Genomic DNA, 20,817 nt, shown 5'->3' with positions numbered 1-20,817 from the left:
CTACTGTAGGCCCAGTCTCCATCGCTCTACCTTATCTCTCAGGGAGTCGATGTCATCTGAGAGAGTGCTCTCATCTTCTTCAAGCTGGTTCACTTTGGGCTTTTGTTTTTTGATGGCAGAGTTAAAGTTGTTGACAATAATCTGCAGAGAGCACAGTAGCAGAAATGTCAATAAAGCTGCATAAAGGAGAATATAGATGCTGTATGCGGAGTGATTGCTTGAGGCTGATAGGGGCTGTTTTTGAAATTGTGCTGTGCCTATTTACTGGTGTCTCAGTAAATGCAGAAACGATGCACACTCAAACAAAGTGGATGTAACACTGAGATTATGAAAAAACAAGGAAGGACGAGTCGGCGCAGCAAGCACTGGCATTCGGTGGTGTGGTTGCTAACTCATGTTGACATTCAATCTGTGTGACGAAATACACTGAGATTGCTAATCAGCAGGAGTCCTGAATGTTTGAACAAGCACACCCATCGTGTCCTATCATACGTGTGTATTTCTGTGAAAAATAACTGACATGTGCAAAATGCAAACAATAAAAAAAAAAACTATGGATCTTAATGTTTTGTGATGATGCATTTGGCATCAGGAACATACTCTATGACTCTTTCCAATATCTTTTAGTGTTCTACTGCTCATCTTTAGCTGTATCTGTAGCCTTCAGAGTGACAGTGCTGGGTTACAGCCCACTGACGTGTTACCTTGGTGTCAGCCACAAGCTTTTCCAGCTTCTTCAGCCTGTCCTGAGACGAGGAACTAGCAGAAGCGTTGTCCAGTTGAGTCTTAATCCTTCCTATCTCATCATCCAGCTTCTCCAGATCATTGAGTAAAGTCTGGGCACAATTATCACACTCTGAAACACAAAAGAGGATTAGATTAGCCAAGGCATCCCCCCTCTAATTACTCTAATTATTGTAAACTGCAATGTCACAGCGTCAAACTTCAGTTCTTATTGTTAATTCACCTTGGCAGGGATCATCTGTGTTTGTGTCTTTTGGCTCAAGGGTGTTCTTGCAAACTGGAGAAAAGGAAAAAAGAAAAAGAAATGTAAATTAACTGTATCTATAGAACAACATGAGCTAGCACTGTGAAGAATAAAATAGTAAACAAATGAATTGTTTCAAAATGGGAGTTCACAATCTCACCTCCAGTCCTGGAATCGCAGTTGTTGCCGTTGCAAAAACAGGGCCGACAACTTCCTCCTAGCGTCAGTGGAACACCATAGAAACCAGGAGCACAACTAAGGGAATGAGAAATGAGAAAACGTCAAGTATTGTAAACTACAAGGTATCTGCAAAGGATTTTAAATCATTGCATGTCCATACAGACACTTACCTCTCACACTTGTCTCCACTGTAGCCGACTCTGCATATACACTCCAAGCCTCCAAACACCTCTTTGCAACCGATTGCAAAACTGCAAATTGATAGGGAGATCATGATTAAATTCTTGAAATATATAATAAAATGTATTTAGAGTACATGAGTTTGATTTTTTTCCCGCACCTGTTCATGCTGGATGGGCACGGACACATTTTGCATGTCCTCAGAGCTGCGTTTCCATAGTAACCTTCTTTGCAGCGTTCACATCTGTCCCCAGCCGTGTTATACTGACAGTTCTGAAAAAGACATAATGTATTTAATTACATTATTACCACTTGGAAACGAAATGTTGAGAAGCAAAATACCTGGCAGTCGAAGTATTAAAGAACACCTCAAGTACTAATGCAACCATCTGTGTCCATCTGGCTTTAAAGCTGCTAGGGTGTGGATCCTTGCATACTTTTCACATACAGGCCCGGTCTTGATTGCTTTCATAAAAATACAGAGAGAGACGGCTGGATTTTAAATTGCACAAAGGCTCACTCTCCCATCAAGTGGAATATTGAGTGAGGAGGGCCCCATGCCTGGAGAATAAGGAGCCATACTGGAGGAGGCTGGGCTAAAGAATTAGCTCAAGTCTTAGGTACTTTTACAGTTGGTTTTCAGTTCAAGAAAGTTAATTGTAACATCTTGTTGGCCTACAAATATTTAGTTCCAAATTGCGTGGTTTTTAGTGCAACACTTCTGGTAAGAGAAAAACATGATTGTAATGGCCAAAAGTCCTAACTCAAGGCTTCAAAACGGTGCAAAAATGGGTGCCGTCACATAGACTAGTTCCACTTCCTGTATGACATCTATGGTGTCTGTGTATTGTACGCCTGTGGTCATGAATCAAGATTTGAGGGTTGTGTGTTTCTTACCCTGCACCTCCCTGTCTTGTCTTCACACTCATCAGCCAGACCGTTGCACTCACAGCCCACACAGCGACCCAGGAAATACCCACTGCCTTCTTTGTAGTAACCAGGAGCACATTTCTGGAAAAAACAAATATAAAGACATGATTAACCAACTTCAAATGGCAATTGTTAAATCCTGGCTAGCTAGTAAAACCTTTTTGATGCTAGGGGCTTGGCAAAATACTTAAGATTCTCTATTTGGATATTGAGTGAATTTTTCAATTCAATTGAAAACCTTTCTTATAGAATACATAACTTTAAAGGAGTGTCTATTGCTGGCAGATCATTGATTTAAATATTTTTAAATGAAAATGTCAAAATGTTGTAGAAATCCTGCAAATGTAATATTAGTAAAAAAGCGCTCCTGCTTATGATTTGCAACATTGCCTGTAACTACAATTATCATCAGTTTAAATTTAAACACATTTCTCATAAGCCTACAAATGCTAACACATTTCCAAATGTAGTTTATAAAATATCATACCAACATTTCTTTCTAATTTTAACTTAACGTAGCAGAGGATTAATAAAAACACTGTCCCAGACGGCACCTCTGTTTGCTTTGCTAAGAAGTGAGATAATTGGCCGAGCACACAGCAATGAACTTCACCTGAGTTTAGTTTGATTAACAATTAACTCAAGAAGCCCCAAAGCATGCCCTTTGCTTTCAGAGATAACATATTTAGGCCAACCCACCCTGAGGCATTGAGAAGTGTATCCTACAGCGAAGCTAAAACATCCCTTCAGGCACAAAAATACTATTTCCAGATTTTTACCTCATTCTCATAATTGGCAGAACCGTCATTAACATTAGGAAAGAGAACAGCCTGTCCTCTCCCCTGTACCCCTTGGGTCCCTTCATCATTCAAAGATGGATACTCTATCCGCTGAGTCCCCTGGTCGTTTAGTGAAGGGAACTCTATCCGCTGAGTCCATCTCTCATGATGCCTGGCGTAGCGGGTTCGCTCCCCTCTCTCTCGGGGTCTGTGGCCAGCGCAGCAAAGTCCAATCAAAGTCCAACATAGTAGGGTCTGTAACAAAAGCCCTGTGCGCCGTTGCTTATCCATACAAGTATCTGACATTCCTAACGTTTAGTCCGTGTGAAATAATGCTCGTCTCTCCCCTGCCTCAGCCTCTTAAATACATACAGTCACACACACACACACACACACACTCAGGAAACGCCCCACCTCCTACCTGAATCAGCCTTGCAGATCAGCATGAGTGGATATAGACACACAAGCACACACATGCAAGTGCCCCCCCTCTCTCTCTCTCCAAACGCACGCGCACACACACACACACACAATTGCTTTAGATACAAACAAACAATAACATTTGGGTACTTTCATGCGCACACAGGAAATCCACTATTGGCATTACTGAATATTAGAGAAAATAACCATCACAAAAAATATATGCTGCTGTGTTTACTTAAAGCTGCAAGGGTGTGGTAATAAAACCTCTGCTTAAAAAAGCAACTTAAACATTCATTCATGTTCAATTCTATTAATGTGTGTGGTTTATAACGGAGTTTGTGCAAGCATATACTGTATGACTGAAAGGAAAGTCAGACAACCTCAGACAACACAGACAACAAACTCACACCTGAATCACGTTACTCAAACACACATCACCACAACTAGGTGTGTCGGGTTTTCCGGGCACACACACATACGTACATACACTCAGGTGAACGCACTTGTGTTTATGAGTAACAGTGTGTTGCCAAATGCCGCACCCCATGTGTCAAGGCAAGGCGCTTGTCATATAGCCTCCAGGCTATCGACTTCCTCTAAACACTCCCGATCAGGCTATTGCTCATATTCACACACAGGTAGGTAACCACATCTATGGCAACAGTATTCCAACACAGTAACACTAACAAACGCTGCTGTTACATGAAAATAAAATCCCCTTTAATTACAGTTTGCTCCTAACTCATTTTGAATTAGTCTCTGTGGGTAAAACTGCTTCTCTTCATCTGTATACAAAGATCTGAGAAGCACACACTCAAGTCAAGTCAACACCATTCCCAGGATAAAAGGGAATTCAAGTAAAGCCTTTCCTGACCAACTACATCAACGTTGTTTGCACTATGTTCCTGTGAGCCGTAGCTATGCCAGTGATTATAGCTTTATAATCACTGATATCATGTCTGCGTGATTGTGCATCATCTCCCCAGCCTGGGGCTACACAATTTGACTGTGAAGATCCACGGCTGGTATTTTCCAGTACATTACAAACAAAGCTCCTCCGCTGATGAATTTTCTCTTCGAAAAGGGTGTGGTACTTGGTTCAGGCGTGTCAGGACACCCTCAAAGATATGAGGAGGAGGCCCAGCTCCTCAAAGGTGACAAGATGCCATTTTAATGAACATAGTGCTCCACCCTGCTTGTTATCTCTACTGTTTCTCAGACCTTAACAAAATATAAAAAATGCACCCTGTCTAGTTCGTTGACACACTTATGTATTTTATTGGTAAGGACGTTTTTTACAGTACGGAAATATTAATTAAAATAAATTCCTTCCTAAGGTTTGGCTACATCCAAGACAGTATTCAAAACATGCTGCGCTTTAAAAAGACTCTACATTTGTATGTTGCTTTAAATATTGTTTTACTAATTTGTCCTTATTGTGTTACAACCTATACAGTTAATTTAAGACACCATCTTATTTGAAAATGACATGAAGTGTAAATCATAAAATATGTTAACATTTATCCACACCTTTACACCTTGTATTCAAGAACCAATAAAGAGGAAGCAGTATTGAGGGATATTTGATTGTCTTTTAACTCCTCACCTGACAGGAGTCTCCAGTGTACTCAGAGGGGCAGGAACAATCCTCCACAGTGTTTCCAGGACCCCCAGTGCCCGTCTCTGTGGCCCCCTCCAGGCCCACCTCCCCCAGGCTGAGTCGCTGGGTCTGAGTAAAGTACAAGGCTCGGATCCTCAGGCCAGCGAGAGCAGCCAGGACCGTCATCAGCTCCTCTCTGGAGACAGGCCTGCTGCTGACCGCATGGCGCCAGTTCCCCTGCACACCAAAGGTCAGTTAGTGATGAATGCTGAGAAATCTGCATTTCAAAGAATTATATTACACTGGATTCCACAGCATAATAAATAGGAAGAGTGCACAATACTATACACAGTGTTTTGAGAATAATGTAAACGTTTTATAAGATAAGATAAGATGGACCTCAAATTAATCCCTGTAGGGAAATTCAGGTGTTAAAGCAGCAACAGAATAAGTGAGAAACACAGATAGTACAAATGAGGGATAATAAGAATAAAAAATAAAAGCAATAAACATGAAATAACAAAATGAATGTTATTGAAAACAATTACAGTTACTGAGAGAGAGAGATATTTTATTCAAATTACAAATACTAATCAAAATGTTGGTGAAAGGAGTTACATTGAAATATATGAAGACCAAACCTTAGTTTATTTGTTGATCTTAAAGTTAAATTGAAGATTTAAAAAAAGAAGGTCTGAAGGTAATCAGTGCTGAGTGCTTTTGTAAGATTTAACTTCCCTTTGTTATGATTGTTCAGCTTTTTTCCCAGTTTAAAACATTTGTAAGATCACTAATCAAAATTGCTGTAAACTTCCCGCAAGCACATTTAAACTCCACAGATGATTAAGCCTTTTTCAATTAAATAATTCAAATAGTGTCACTTTCAATATATACATCACACAAGTTACAAAAACACATTTTGAAATCTAATAGGTAGATTCCCATTGAATAGAAATAACTTACTTACTATTTTTAACGGAATGGAGGAACTGGTTTGTACTTTACCTCTAAGAGCTGGACTCTGCCCTGATACGGCTTGTCTGGGAGTGGGACTTGTTGAGCCATGTGGATCAGGGTCATATCTTGACCCTAAAGGGGGGGGGGGAGAATAGGATGGATAAATAAGATGGATAAATAAGCCAGTGATAACAAAATAAGAGGTTTGTGAGTGAGAAAGTAGCACTACGCACAGTCAGCACAACATCAGGTCTCCTGTCCATGAGGGTCATCCCCTCAGAGGGAATCCCAAAGGATTTGGACTGATAGGTGAGGAATCCACCATAAGATGAAACCTAAGAGAAAGACACACAAATACATATCTGTCAGCTAATCTGAAATAACAGATTTCCTGGTTTAAAGGAAAAGTATGTATATAGGGCAGGGGTCTCAAACTCAAGGCCCGGGGGCCAAATCCAGCCCGCGACTTCATTTTATGTGGCCCCGCAAGAGCTTGCAAAGAATATAATAAGTTTATTATATCAGTGGTTTTCAAATGGGGGTACGCGGACCCCTAGGGGTACGTTGGAGTACTGGGGGTACATGGGATTTATTTTATGTTAATGAAAAACATAAGTAATGCATTTAAACAAACTACTAATAGTAGATTAACTACTTTATTCAAAAGTTTACAGTAATTTTGGATAATAAAATGGGGGAAATAAACGGGGTGCTCTCTTTTCCTCTCCCTCTCCTGACAGCCCGTCAGTCTCGTGCAGCTCGCTGAACCTGTACTAAGTGACCCGACAGTAAAGAATAAATATATTTATAACTAGTTTAGCTAGTTCCAGAGTAGATAAACTAGCTACGTGTGTTAGGTCTAACTTTTAATTTTGCTCCACTCAACGGTCCGTCGCAGCGGCGGAGCTGTGATCATGCAGAGCTGCGTGTTCTCCGTCAGCAGCAGCTGATCTGATCTCTCTCTCGCGTCCGGTTATACTTCACTCGCGTTTATGTCCAAATCTATCAGATCTAGCTAGTTCTAGTTAATTATATGACTGCCTGCTTATCAAAGGACACCTAAACAATAAGCGTTGCTTGTCAACGGCGCGTGGCCGCAAAGTATAGCGCAGCATTATGCATAGGAGGGGTCAAAATCCCATGCTCATAAAATGCTCATAATCTTTTGTTCTCTTCATTCCCCACGCCCCAAAATAAATAAATAAATAGATATACCAATTGTAGGAAAAGTAACGAAGTTTGAGCAGTATGGGTTTTATATGAACAGAGTTACACATATTTCAAAACGTGAAATGTAATAACTGCAGGGTGCCTCCCTGTCAGAATGACAAAGATCCTCAGTGAAGCACAAGCCCATGTTTCTCACTAAATTATAAGTACAATTTATTAAAAAGATCAGTTCAATGCAACTAATGTCGTCTTAGTGTTATTGCATGATGTTAAAATTGGTTTGCCATGAATTTAGTGATGGATTGTAAACATTTGAAATGTAGCATTTAAGTGTTTCTCAGTTACAATTTTGTTTTAATAAATCAGACACTGATGGTGCAACGCTGTACTGTACCTCTTTATAGGCATTTTTTCCTTAACAAATTGTTTTTGCGCTGATCAGGGGGTACTTGGCTGAATTATTGAAAAAAGTTTGAGAACCACTGATCTAGAGTATATAACCTGGGTCTTATATCACAACTAGGAAGAATACCATCATTATTATAAATTGCTATCATTTATGATAGAATTGTATCTAATAATATAAATATATGATTTGTTATATAAAGATTTTATGAACATTGCAACATTTCTTAAAATGGAGTCCTATAACTAAGGAAGTGAAAACATATGTGAAAGGTGTGCCAGGAGGATGATGGTTAACTGAGATGTCCATTACAATGCTCTACTGCATTGAAAAAACTTGATCCCTATGAACAAGGGTATTTGATGTGATGCGGTACAAAAATTAAACTTCAAAATTATTAATTTAAATAAGTTTAGTTTTTAAGGCGGTAAGATTTCTGAAAACTATTGAAACATCAGAACTGAAATAAAATAATACAACTATTTATTGTTTTTCTATTTTCTTTTGATGGGTCCATAACATTACCTTAAAGCTCCAACTCTGGAAATACTGTATCTGTTTCCCTACCTAAACTCATTTATTTTAATTTTTCCATCATGGTAGTCCGCTGCAACTCTTACTACTTTTAAATCCAGGCTGAATACTTTTCTTTTTGTCGCTGCTTTTAATTGAACTATTCATATCTTAAACTGCACTGTAACTTTTATCCATGTACTTTTTCTTTTAATGTTTATTTTATTAGCTTTTCTTTTTAATGACTGATTTTAAATTCCATTTTCTTAATGTCTTTCATTTTTTGTAAAGCACTTTGAATTGCCTTGTGTTGAAAAGTGCTATATAAATAAACTTTGCCTTGCCTTCCTTATCTTCCTTCAATCACTCACCCTGTCTCCCAGGTAGGACGATGGTGCCACCCAGTGTAGAGTTTGAGCTGTTGGGGGAAGCTCCTGGATGTCTGCCACCACTGTGTTGCTGGCTGTGTTCAGGACAGAGGTAACCTCCTCCTGGTCGGGACTTTCCAAACGCCAGCCTCGCATCCCAACAAACTTATAACGGGGAGAGTTCGGGGCGTACAGTACATTGAAAAATCCATCCAAAAATCTCACAGTATTCACGATTAACAAATGATAGCTGTCTTCTATCTTATACATATAGACATGTTACAAACAATAAGAGATGAATCCCAGAATTGACCCAGATCCCAAAGAAATCACCACCATGCAATTGTCGGTTCTTTACTGAACATCTGTATGCGTAGCTTTTCATTAAATAAATTACTTTCACCATATAGCTGCCATCAGCCAGAAACCTCTGCAGGGCACAACATTTCCAAAGGCATTTATAGACATGCATGGGCACGAAAAGCAAACACACCTTCCCCCTGCGTTTGCTGGAGCTCTGACACAGGTCAGTCGCCCCGAAGCAGAAGCAGCTAGTACAGCCGTGAGGGTTGGAGGGGTCAAAATAGAAGGAACCTTCCCGACAGGTTTCGCACTTGACGCCTGCAACATTTCTCTACAAACATGGCAGCAATAATGAAGAGAAGGTCAAAGCAAGGAAAGACTAATAATAAGCGATAGAGAGTTTTTGAATCAGCTAATTGGATGAACTCACTTTGCAAAGACACCTCCCTGTGTCTGGGTGGCAGATCTCGGCTGTGACGCCATCTTCTTTACAGTTACATGGTACACAGTCAGGGAAGCGATAGTAACCTGCAGCGCAGCGATCACACTGCCGGCCAGCAATCCTAGGCTTGCAACTACAGAAAAATACACATGCACATTATTTTTAGTCAAAATCTGGATGATAAACCAGACAAACATGATTCATAGATTTAAAAGGTATTTAAGTCTATATTGAATAGCCTTAAATATAATCCCATTATGCATTCCTGTACAGTATATTGCTTTAAGATGCTGATTGGGAATGCTTTCCATTGGTTCTTTATTAACAAAGAGGTCAGGCTGATTTAAAGACCGCAAATCTATATGACAAAAAATATGATCAACATGACTAGTCTGTGAACGGATCCCCTCATTAATCACTTTAAGATGCACGCTTTTCATTAGAGGCTTCAGGCCTCACATTCCAGCTTTTCCGTAACTCAAAACTGAGAGCATGAAAGGGACAACCAATTTGTGTGCCGCTGTTTACTATTGTAAATTACAGATAAAATAAACAATCATATAAGTAATAGAAATTAAGAAGTAAAATAATACAACTTTTGTAATAAAGTGACAACACAACTGACCAGGAGTAGACTAAAGCAAATCTATAGTTAACATAAAAAAGGCATACATAACAGAAACATTGCATGTGGTTATTGAGTTTTAAAGTAATGTGGATTTTTTATTCACTCAGGTTGCATACTAACCTTCTTCTGGTCTGCCTCCCTGTGTGCCCTTTTCTTTCAAGATTTGGTATTTCGTTTGCACAAAAACAGGCACAAACACAATATTTCCTCCTTTTTGTCTCTTTCCGAATACATATTTATTCTGTAAATATGGAAATTGTTATTGGAAATGATCCAATAACAAATATTGGAAATTGTTGAACAATAGGAAATGTGACTCAAAGTATTTAAATAACCCATGAGATAAATTAATGAAATAGCACAGAGACAGTATAAAAGCATTAGGTTAGGTAAATTAAGAAATTCTGAAACATGTCCAATTATGTTCCCTTGTATTATGCAGGAATTAAGATCAAACATATTGTGAACACTCTTTTCAGGGGTCTCAAACTCAAGGCCCGGGGGCCAAATCCGGCCCGCGACTTCATTTTATGCGGCCTCACTTGAGCTTGCAAAGAATATAATATAGTTTATTATACGTTTACATGCCACTTTACAGAAGCAGGATGCCCAAAAACGACATGTCCCACAATGCATCTCGTTTTGTGACATGCACACTGAAGAGACTTCTAATTATTTGCCCTGGACTTCTGCTTTCAGATGTAGTTAATTACTAAGTTATTATCCTATCCGATAATAATCCAATTCAGAGGCAATAATGTAATATAATACATTATTTTATATATATATATATTATATACTTATATAGTTACAACCGGCCCTTTGAGTGCAACCTTTATGGGAATGTGGCCCGCGATGAAATTGAGTTTGACACCCATAATTAACCTTTGTATCTATTTTTAATTTAATTTATCCTTTATTTATCCAGGAATGTCCCATTGAGATACAAGATCTCTTCCTGACCAACACGGCACACAACAAGTTTCAACATAAAACAAAGGCATTAAACAAAAAAAACATACAATTCAAATATAAATACAGAAGGCCATTTGTGCAGTGGCAAGAAACATAATCACATCAGCAATAGCATCAGGTAAAACAGTTACATGTTTCATGAAGGGCTAATCGTAGCATACCTTTAAAAGCATTTACAGTAGGAAGTGCCTCTAGACAAAGTTTTACTTGCAGCGTATTCCATAAAAAGGGAGCATAGTGGGAGAATGCAGCTTTACCAAGCTCTGACTGCATCAAAGGAACATTTAAAAGCATCCCATTTGCTGCTCGTCTAGTATTAAAAAAGCAAGTATAAAATGACAGATCTATTGAAAGCCAAACCATTACTCTTAATAAGTGCACAGCTTTGTTTTAAGTATGTTTCCCCCTCACCTGCACTGTCCTGTAGTTCGGTCACAGTCGGGCCCTGCGTTTGCTTGAATGCCATTTGGAGAGCACTCACAGCCCTCGCAGCCTAGCAACGGGTGATAGCTGAAAGTCTGACTCTGGCACACATCACAGGAAGGTTTGACTGTCTGAGGAGGGCAGATACAGCTTCCTGTCACCTCATCACACAGGCGGCGGCCACACTCACATGCTGGAGAAAGGAAAGAAGGGATTTCAATTACATTTAAAAACTATTTAGGTTAGTCTCACATTCAGAAGTCAGAAGTAACCGTTGACTCACGTCTGCAGTAGGGGAAGCCGTAGTATCCTGTGGCACACTTTGTGCACTGACGACCAATGACATGCTGCCTGCAGGGACACTGTCCTCCAATCGGCTCACAGGTGGTGCCTGTAGAGCCAGACTTATCACAGTTGCAAGGCAGGGCTCCGTCATTAAAGGCTGCTACAAGAGAACGGGCGGAGTCTCTGCAGAACTGGGGAGAAGTATTCGGGCTGAGGGGAGAAAAGAGTATGTGGTTTTAACCTCTACTCTTACAGCTAGAGGGCACCATTTTCAAAAACTTCCACTGTACTGTTTATGATTGTGAAACTGCAGCACTGCCAAACAAATAAATGCACTAAAAGAACAACACAAGCTTAGATAAAGACAGAAGAGCATATCAAAAGTAAGATAAGATAAAGATAAATAAAAAACTGATTAAATGTTTAGATTTTAAATTGAGTCAAGCTTGTTCTACAGACATGGTGGATACTTACTCAATATAGAACCCTTCTCCTCGACACTGCTGTATGAAATCTGCAGATTTATTCAGTGGCTTCTCTTTCAGGAGATCTGGGGTGTAACTGCTATCAGGAACCAACATGATATAATCCTGCACAGAAGAAAAAAAAGGCACAACAAATGATTTAAAAATATCTCACCAGTAACTTCAAGTTTGTTTGTCATGTGCTTTATGTATTCACATCAGTGTGAGGATCAGTGTGCAGAAGATGATAAACAGATAACTGAGGATTTCACCTGCAGCGACATATGAGTCTTTTATTTGATCCAAAGAAGGGAAAGAAAAGCAAGTGAACAACAGGCAACTACAGCCCAACCTGCGCCTGTCTTACAGAGGTTGGAAGTGTAGCTTTAAGAAAGCTGAGAGGGGCTGTCAGGTGGAATACAGTCACTTCATTGTTTTTGTTGGGATATGGAACAACACTTAGGAAAGAGGACCTAAGCATGCCAAGTGCTCTCTCTACAGCATCTACTCAAGGGCAAAACACAGACTTGTCACTCAAACCTGTAGACTTGCACAGAAGTATGTCTTGCTATTTCTTTTCTTTATTCATTTCTTTAGTTTTGGAGGGAAAAATCATTTGAACTGTGTTTGACTCAACCACGGACCAGAGTAAGTGTCTTCTTAGGTGGCACAATCACAGTGATGGTGGGCTGCTGCCAAGAATTCGGCTCAAAGTCAAGGGCAATACGACCATCAGCGATCACAACCGCCCTGCAGCCTGAGACCGCGGGGCAGAAAGAGGCATTTATTGAACCTGTAATAGAAAAGCAAAGATTAAGTTAAGCAGAGAAAGAGGATGCTGCACAATAATCCGTCCCACAACTGAAGCCATATAGGGAAGTGTGTCCGGGTCCTTTGATCCTCCAAGAGACTTAATCTACTTTTATGGAGGAAAACCCCCTCACTGAGAAGGCTTTCCTATTCCCCTGTGAGTAACCACACTTATCCAATGGGAGCCGATAAACAATTTAATTATATTTCATTTAACAGGAGTCCGCCTAAGACTTCCTCCCACACACTCACCCTTCCATTCCCGCCCTGCGTTCACTTGAACCTCTACGGGGAAGGAGGTATGTTCAGGCTGGTGATAATGGACCACCACCACATACCTGCCCGGGAGGGGCACATTGGGAGTGAAACTGATCTCCGTCTGTGGAAGGAAAAAAGAAGGAAGCTTCAGTGTCAAACAGTCGTGGTGTAATTGAAAATTAATGTCACGGCAGAGGTGGCTCATTGAACTCCTCCAGCTCCCAGCAGTCCAGAAAAGCTCAAATTATTCAACAAGGTTTTTTACCTGAGGGAATTTAAGTAGAATGCCATCACTGTTAGGTTCACAGACAGGGAAGACCCCGGTCTGTCGTCTCTGTCTCCAATCCTCATTCTCTCCTTGTTGGGGAGAAACAGCCGGTGCTGAAGAGAGCTGTCCATCAGTGGCAGCGTACAGTATCAAAGCTGAGGCTGGCTTGTCGAATTGCCTCAGAACACAGTCCCGACTGGAAACAGTAAACAGCAACAAGAGGTTGTTACTGAAAGCCTGTTGATAGGATTGGCCAAGCGCTATTGTAGCAGAACAATGTCACTTGTTAGGAGATGTGTCAGTTGCTAGTGAAACAACAATAATCTCCAATAATCCTAAATATACACACACTTCTAAGGAAAGCTTTCGTTTTATAGGCTAACACTCTGGCTTCAGGTGTGCAATTTTCTTATAAGATTTGGTATTCAATTTGCACAAAAACAGGCACAAACACAACATTTCCTACTTTTTCTCTCTACTTTTCAAAGAATATTTAATATTCTGTAAATATATCTTATATCTTTTTGCCATCATTGCATGTCTATGTGTGTGTAAGTTCAATTGAAAAATGTATCTTTATTTTCAAATCAATTCCCACAATTTCATTTGTGACATGTTTCCCTTTTGAGGTGTTTTTTTCCACACTGTTCATGGTGAATTACTACATACTTACAGACAGCTGTTAACACATTTGTAACTGGGACCTGGTCTTTAGAGTGTAAATTGAGTGTGACAGCGAGAGTAAGAGAGAGTTTGACCCTCAGTTCCAAGCCAGTTAAATGACCTTACACAGCTGGAAGAATGTGTGCAACAGAACCTAGAAAACAGGTGTGTGTCTCCACCCTCCAGAACAACAACACAATACAGATGTCTAGTCATTTAGCAGCTTCTCCTAAAATTACTACACAAGTGTTGTTATTAAAATCATGCAATGGAGTTTATTCAAGGTGACCTACCTGTCTTCAGTAAAGTAGCCATGAGTGGAGACACACAGCACCTTTGGATCCACATACTCCAGGGAGAACTCCTCTATAGGGACTGCATACACTTTATACTACAGAAAGAAAACAATATTAATTTGAATTACATGCTGCTATCTAGAGCTATTATACCTCTTTTGTGAACATATTTCCCTCACCAGCAGGAATGATGTAGTGGGGGTTTGCAGAAGAACCTCCGTCTTATGATCCAGCTGCAGCACTGTCACCTTATTACTGCTGTCCACTGCAACACTCCGGCACAAAAAGCTGCAAACGACACAACAGTTGAAAATATACTTCTAGCTTTGAAACACTCATTTTGTGTCCAAAACCATAGCTCAAAAAACGACTTGTATATCAATTGTTTGGGAAGGTGAAGCAACAAATACAAATTCAGACTCACCTGTACGCACAACTGTAAATGTTGGCCCTGGCTGGGATCTGGCCCCCTGATTCGCCACTGATGAGTATGTTGACATTTTGGACAGTGTCCACCTCGCTGGCATACTCCAGGACAAGAGCGTACTGGCCAGGACGAGGCACACGTAGACTGAGTTGGAGCTGAGACTACAGGACAGAGGTCATACAAAGTCAGTTTAGTGAATTTAAAGGAGATACTTTACCCCCAAAATGATCCTGTGTATATCATTGTTTTACTCATAGTTCTAGCTATCCATTTATATGCTCACTAAATAAACTTAAATAGGTACCTGTTCACCAAAGAGGCATGCAATAACAACACAATAAAATAAAAATTAATTGTGACACAGGGTCGTTTATTGATATAGATAAGGTCACTGGGTGTGAAGTATTCCTTTATGCAGCTCAAATAAAAGAAAAACTGCTTAAGGGAGGTATAAAAGCAATCAGTATAGATTATAATGGTATGTTCAATAGCCAACTATTATTCTGGACTTTGAAACGGCAGATAAGATCCGGCCAAATGACCTCAGTCTATTTTATAGCTTTGTATTCCACCTACTCCTGATTGAAAGGTAAAATATTGAAACAAAATAAGGACTCCAAAAGTAATTGGGTAAAACTCTCTGTAGTACTGTATGGGCTTGTACGTAAATCCAGTCTTTCCTACCTGTCGGCCATTGAGAGCGGCCATCTCAGGGTGAGCTGGGGTGGGACGGCGCACACGAGCCTGCCTCCTCCTGCGCCCGCTGCGGCTGGAGAGGATTCCCTGTGATCCCAGAGCAGAGCTGAAGCCATCCATGGACACATGCTTATACAGCAGACAGCTGAGAGAGACATACAGGCAGAGGCAGTGAGCAGGAAAGATGAAATATATCTATATAATCATGCTGTTTTAGAAGAAAGAAAATGTAACATATATACAAAACACTGCTTAGCATGCTAGTTATTGTAAGGAAAATGTTGGAACAGATTGCCATATGCTTTGTGTACCCTCTGCATAGTCTTTTCCTTTGGCGTGTAGCAAATCATATATATTTTATGGTTCATTCTAGCCTAAAAAAACACCTGTGTTAAGTTAGGAACCATCCATTATCTGTATGAACTGTGTGTGCGGTATATAGAAAATGATGTATGGCTATAAAAACAAAACATTCCTATCCCATGCAGGAGTAATAAGTCATAGTCACAGACTATCTAAAGACTTACTTTGTATCCTTGTCTGCAGGGAGTAAGTAAGTACAGGGCTGGGTGATCTTCTCCTGCAGCAGAGGAGCCTCATAGTAATCCCGGGGCAGCAGCACTAAATAGTCCTGGAGAGGGAGAGAGATATGTGTACGCTATTTAGTCTAGTGCATTGCAATAGTATTTTTTAGGTGAACTTAATTTAGCATAAAGAAGACAATATGCCCAAAAACAACAAAATAACTGATTTGACTGAAAGCATTCTCACTATTATTTCAATTGTATAAAAGATATTGCCATAACAGTGGCATTATGTCTTATTTTGGACACAATCATTGTGTAGTGAAAATCTAATATTGTGACATCCCTATTTCAGTCTTTTGTACATTTATTGTTATTCTACATCTTTCTTTTTCTCATAAACTCACCAGCAGGACCCCCTCCGCCCTTATGTGAATGGTCCATGTCCCAGGGGTCATTGCAAAGGGCTCAGCGAAGCCCTCTCCTGGGATGGTGAGGAAGGATGGGGAGGGGCTCTCAGGGAATATTACTTCCTTACTCTGATCAGACCCTGGAAAACAGCAAGCACGGATGTTTTAAATGCCACACATCTACGGTTGACGATTGGGACATCAGCATAAGAATGACACTCGGGCTTGAATATTAATGAAATACAGGAAATGTGTTATTTATTGTATTTATTCAATGATGGGTTATGATGATATGAAATGTAAGAGCTGAATCAGAGGCAGCCTCACCTTGAGTGCCTCTGTTATTGGTAGTCTTGATGCTACCGGTCACACTGGTGCCTTTCGGGTTAGTGAACCTCAGAACCACACGGTATAAGTTCTGCTTCTCATCTTTTGGGTCAACATGCACTGTTACTCTGACTTCACTCTGCGGGGAGGAGAGTGACACACAGCTGACTAAATCTGCATGGCTTTGAGTAGACAAGGGTAAATGAGGGTTTAATGTTAAAGGATCAAATAGTGTCAGATGGGCAGAGATCTATAGCAGTGAGAGGGTTAATCAACAGACAACAAGCAAGATGAAGAGAGGAAAACACAGCCAAACGAAGGCAGCCCCTTCACTTACAGTCACAGCAAGAATGAAAACCAGCTTCATCCACCACCAAGATCCTTGCTCTCACTCGTGCTCTCCCCTTTCTTTTAGGGGTGGAGTAGTGCATTACAATATGGAAAGAGCCAGGAAAGCCAAGGGTAAGCGAGAGGATCACCTCCGGCTGAAGAGAGATGGTGTTAGTTCAAAGAGAGCTGGTGTCCACTTCTCCAACAGCCATGATATAATAGAGAGTGTGTTCTTCGAATAGGAGTATCAATGCAGAGGTAAAGGCAAAATAATCATCAGGATAGACTGAAAAAGGAAGCTATAGAAGTTGATTGAAGCAGCAGATAGATCCAAGTATAGACTGCTCATACTATAAGAATAATCACATTAGTGTATCAAATATATCAAGGTATTGTTGTGAATATGTACTAACCTGTGCAGGAGACATTACAGCATAACCTCTCCAGCTGAAATCTGGGAACTCTTTGGGGTTAAAACCAAAGCGCACTGGTCTGGCATTTGGCGTGGTGCCATCCTCGACCTCAAACTTTAGTTGGTGCAGAGAGGGGAAGTAGTAGCTTGGTGCTGGCCTAACAAGGTGCAGGAAGACTTACATTCAAACTGTTACATTTACAGTGTATATTGTGCGTTTTTCTAGACTTCTATGCATTTTGAAATTCAAAGCAGCCACATCTTACTCAGTGCATTGACGGCCCACTACATTCTTACGACACCAACACTGTCCCGAGATGTCATCGCACGCCGTGCCAATTGCACCGCCTACATCACACTGACAACCTGTCAGAGAGAGTACAAGTCATTATTTGATATATATTATGTATATATATATTTAAAAGAATACTTAATACCAGACTGAAACACAATGTTCCCCTGCTCTCACTGGCTGGAATATTGAAATGTGTTGCAACTCTAACCATCCAATGATGTTACGTTAAACCGCTGCAAGGCTCAGAAAAAACATTGTGTGAAAGATGACTTACCTTGACAGCCAACATAATTCTTTCTCTGCAGCAGGTAGAATCCATCCTTACAGGTTTCACATTCATGTCCACATGCATTAGGTTTACAGTGACACTGTCCATTTTTCTAGAAAAACAGATGATCAGGAGAATTCAAGACAAACTAAATAATTGTTACAACATTTACATAATTGTTCCAACATAAGCCATTCAGTCAAAACTCTACATGTGTCTAATTTGAATGACAATTTGATTAATAGATGAGTATCAGGCACTGCAGGTAATAATAAAATACTCACCTGCTCACACTCTCCTACTCCACTCAGGGTCCCTTTCACATCACACCGACACTCTGGAATGAGAGGGGGGGAGAGGGTGCGAGAGTATAAAGGAGGATCCACAGTGAATAGACTCTGATTACAGGATTTTGTCACTTTCATGGGTGAAACGCAATGGCAGAAATCCCTACAATCTTTACAGATCTACACATCAAAGGTCCAGAGAAGCTTTTCCGCCCTGGCTTGCTTTCAACTAAGTGAGAAAAACAACTTCCCCTTAATGTCCGGCCAGTCAACCAGAGGCATTCTTTGGATATTAAAAAAGCTATTTTATCCCCCGTCTTGTTTCTTCAAGCAGTGCAGTTGTGACAACATTCTTGTTCTGTAACATTAGACAGGGGTCTGGACAAAGCCAGAAGCTGTTCCCTCACTAGCTGGATAATGGGATCAATGTTATTATTCCCAAAATCAAGCATTTTTAAAGGATTAGAGTAATTTCTCTGTGATGGTGAAAGAGTCCAAAGGTTTTGTTTTCGGTGTGTTACTGGGTGCTCATTACTGCAAAGTCACAGCATGAACGCTCACAGGTTCACCTGCAGCTCCACACTCAAAGCTGTTAACAGGAATTTGCGTGTATTTATGTGTTGTTCCTCAAATCCCCTCTGAGAGACACGAAGGCAGATCCGACCTTGTTGACAGGGGCAATGTTGACATATACTCTGGGTAAGAGGTGCCAAGACCCATATCAGTGCCTTGTAAAAGTGATACTGGGGATTTATTACAATGGGAAAAAAGAACTAGGACTCCTCGAGAAAACAAATGAGACCAGGATACTTTTGGCTGATAGGAGGACAACAAAGTATTACCTATTTTTGTATTATACTGTTCACAAAGTTAGGTTGATAATAGTTATAGAAAAGATGTCCAGACTGTTCATTTACCTATACAGCCACGGGAGGGCTCAGAAGCGAGGTTCCAGTAGAGAGGTTTACAGCTGTCACACAGCGTTCCCTCTACGCTTGGTAAACAGCGGCAGAAGCCCTGAAACAATAGAAAATAATCTAAGGGTTGTTCTAACTGAGAATACTATTGAAAGGCAGGGTATCCGTTGGCAGCACTGCAACTTTTCTGACTGGAAATGAGCTTTTTTCTGCCTTTCATACATATCACATGGTCCAAAATAGAGTGGGAAGCAAACTTCCAGAAACAAGGCATTGTTTTTCTTCCACTTCAAAATGAAAGGAAGTCTTATTTCCGTCATTTTAATTGCATTTAAAAAAACACTTCCTAGAAAAAATCTACTGAGGAACATCTGTGTTATCAGTTATATAACATTGAGGTAATGCAAATCCACACCCAAAGGGACCAGTGCTCGATTTAGACAGTGACCATTTATGTTATCAAGGCTAATAAAGAAATGATAAAAGTTGGGCTATGGTAGATAATAAAGTACGTTTATCAAGAGTGCCATACCGTTTGAGGATCAGTGACCTCGGTTCCTGATAGGTTACACGCACTGATGGGGGCTAGAAGCACAAAGAAACACACCACAAAGTTAACAAAAACATGGCTTAAAGGTTGTCAATATTTAGAAATGATATCCTTCAACAAAAGCACATTACTGAACTTAAATGATTAAATGTAACTGCTTCCCCAATACGATTTTATTTGTGAGTATGATGGTTCCTGATGTGGTTACCTGAGCACTGGGGGAACCGGAGTCCAGAGGCACAGCGGTCACACTGCTGGCCCACCACCCCTGGGAGACACAGACACTGACCCGACAGGGGGTCGCATATACTGCCATAAGAGCCTTCCGGTGAACATTGGCAGACTGTGGACAGGAAACATGTTGAAGTAAGAACTTTTTCAATATAAGCAGTTGGAGCTATATATCACTTTATATTATGTAATAGTTTAACATTGATTTTCCTGCTGTTTATAGTAAATGTATTACTAGTTATTGTCATTATAGTAAGTAGTTTCTATGCTTTTATTTTGAAGGCATGTTTGGGCACTGGGTTATTAGAGAACCTGGTGTAATTGTATTTATTGGAAACAGGTAGTGGTGGGAGCCAGAGCACTAGTAGGCACATGGTTTTTTACGAGGGTATTCCGAGCCACAAGTAAGGAAGCCACAGGAAAGGCTAAAGGAAAGAAATATAGGAAACCTGATGATTGTCCTTTGTTAATGATATTGGATCATAATACATGCACAAACGGAGATACTTGTCTGGACCTGGATCATTGCACTGCGTAAGTTCCGCTAACTAGTGCCTCAGTGTTATTTTAAGTTAATTATCAGTTTCATTTCTATATGATTTTGGCCACTACATAAGCCTTTCATTAAGGTTAGGTGAATCTGAATGAAGAAAGGTGATTGAAGATGAGAAATTATTGTACATTTATGTATAAATATGTAAGTAGGAATAACTTGCAGAAATCATTTAAAGGATAATCATTGATCAGCAGTAACTAAGGGGTGGGAATTAATAAGCATTTGCTTCCTCCTGCTACCTTTCGGACACTGATTTATTATTATGAATATGTATGTTG

The 20,817-nt window shown here is 40.2% G+C and overlaps 1 protein-coding gene across 2 annotated transcripts in view; it reads right to left on the bottom strand.

Annotated features, from left to right (window-relative positions):
• Positions 1 to 20,817, bottom strand: part of LOC117462253 (laminin subunit alpha-3-like) — a 55,770-nt gene that overhangs the window by 12,968 nt on the left and 21,985 nt on the right. For both annotated transcript variants that reach the window (XM_034104388.1, XM_034104389.1), the window contains exons 14-46: positions 19,961 to 20,095; positions 19,735 to 19,787; positions 19,203 to 19,302; positions 18,283 to 18,335; positions 18,005 to 18,110; positions 17,702 to 17,801; positions 17,437 to 17,593; positions 16,694 to 16,832; positions 16,364 to 16,506; positions 15,960 to 16,063; positions 15,421 to 15,577; positions 14,734 to 14,897; positions 14,489 to 14,597; positions 14,307 to 14,404; positions 13,348 to 13,546; positions 13,077 to 13,203; positions 12,659 to 12,807; positions 12,025 to 12,140; positions 11,549 to 11,760; positions 11,254 to 11,458; positions 9,228 to 9,372; positions 8,988 to 9,128; positions 8,498 to 8,659; positions 6,271 to 6,372; positions 6,086 to 6,169; positions 5,087 to 5,317; positions 2,246 to 2,359; positions 1,509 to 1,621; positions 1,339 to 1,419; positions 1,149 to 1,243; positions 968 to 1,021; positions 705 to 856; positions 31 to 141 (exon numbers count right to left, since the gene is read on the bottom strand). In XM_034104388.1, coding sequence (XP_033960279.1) covers positions 31 to 141; positions 705 to 856; positions 968 to 1,021; positions 1,149 to 1,243; positions 1,339 to 1,419; positions 1,509 to 1,621; positions 2,246 to 2,359; positions 5,087 to 5,317; positions 6,086 to 6,169; positions 6,271 to 6,372; positions 8,498 to 8,659; positions 8,988 to 9,128; positions 9,228 to 9,372; positions 11,254 to 11,458; positions 11,549 to 11,760; positions 12,025 to 12,140; positions 12,659 to 12,807; positions 13,077 to 13,203; positions 13,348 to 13,546; positions 14,307 to 14,404; positions 14,489 to 14,597; positions 14,734 to 14,897; positions 15,421 to 15,577; positions 15,960 to 16,063; positions 16,364 to 16,506; positions 16,694 to 16,832; positions 17,437 to 17,593; positions 17,702 to 17,801; positions 18,005 to 18,110; positions 18,283 to 18,335; positions 19,203 to 19,302; positions 19,735 to 19,787; positions 19,961 to 20,095 — 4,211 coding nt within the window. The remainder of the gene's footprint in view (positions 1 to 30; positions 142 to 704; positions 857 to 967; positions 1,022 to 1,148; positions 1,244 to 1,338; positions 1,420 to 1,508; positions 1,622 to 2,245; positions 2,360 to 5,086; positions 5,318 to 6,085; positions 6,170 to 6,270; positions 6,373 to 8,497; positions 8,660 to 8,987; positions 9,129 to 9,227; positions 9,373 to 11,253; positions 11,459 to 11,548; positions 11,761 to 12,024; positions 12,141 to 12,658; positions 12,808 to 13,076; positions 13,204 to 13,347; positions 13,547 to 14,306; positions 14,405 to 14,488; positions 14,598 to 14,733; positions 14,898 to 15,420; positions 15,578 to 15,959; positions 16,064 to 16,363; positions 16,507 to 16,693; positions 16,833 to 17,436; positions 17,594 to 17,701; positions 17,802 to 18,004; positions 18,111 to 18,282; positions 18,336 to 19,202; positions 19,303 to 19,734; positions 19,788 to 19,960; positions 20,096 to 20,817) is intronic.

This window comes from Pseudochaenichthys georgianus, chromosome 17, assembly GCF_902827115.2.
Source record: "Pseudochaenichthys georgianus chromosome 17, fPseGeo1.2, whole genome shotgun sequence".
NCBI lineage: Eukaryota > Metazoa > Chordata > Actinopteri > Perciformes > Channichthyidae > Pseudochaenichthys > Pseudochaenichthys georgianus.
This window is presented reverse-complemented; position numbering and strand designations above follow the sequence as displayed.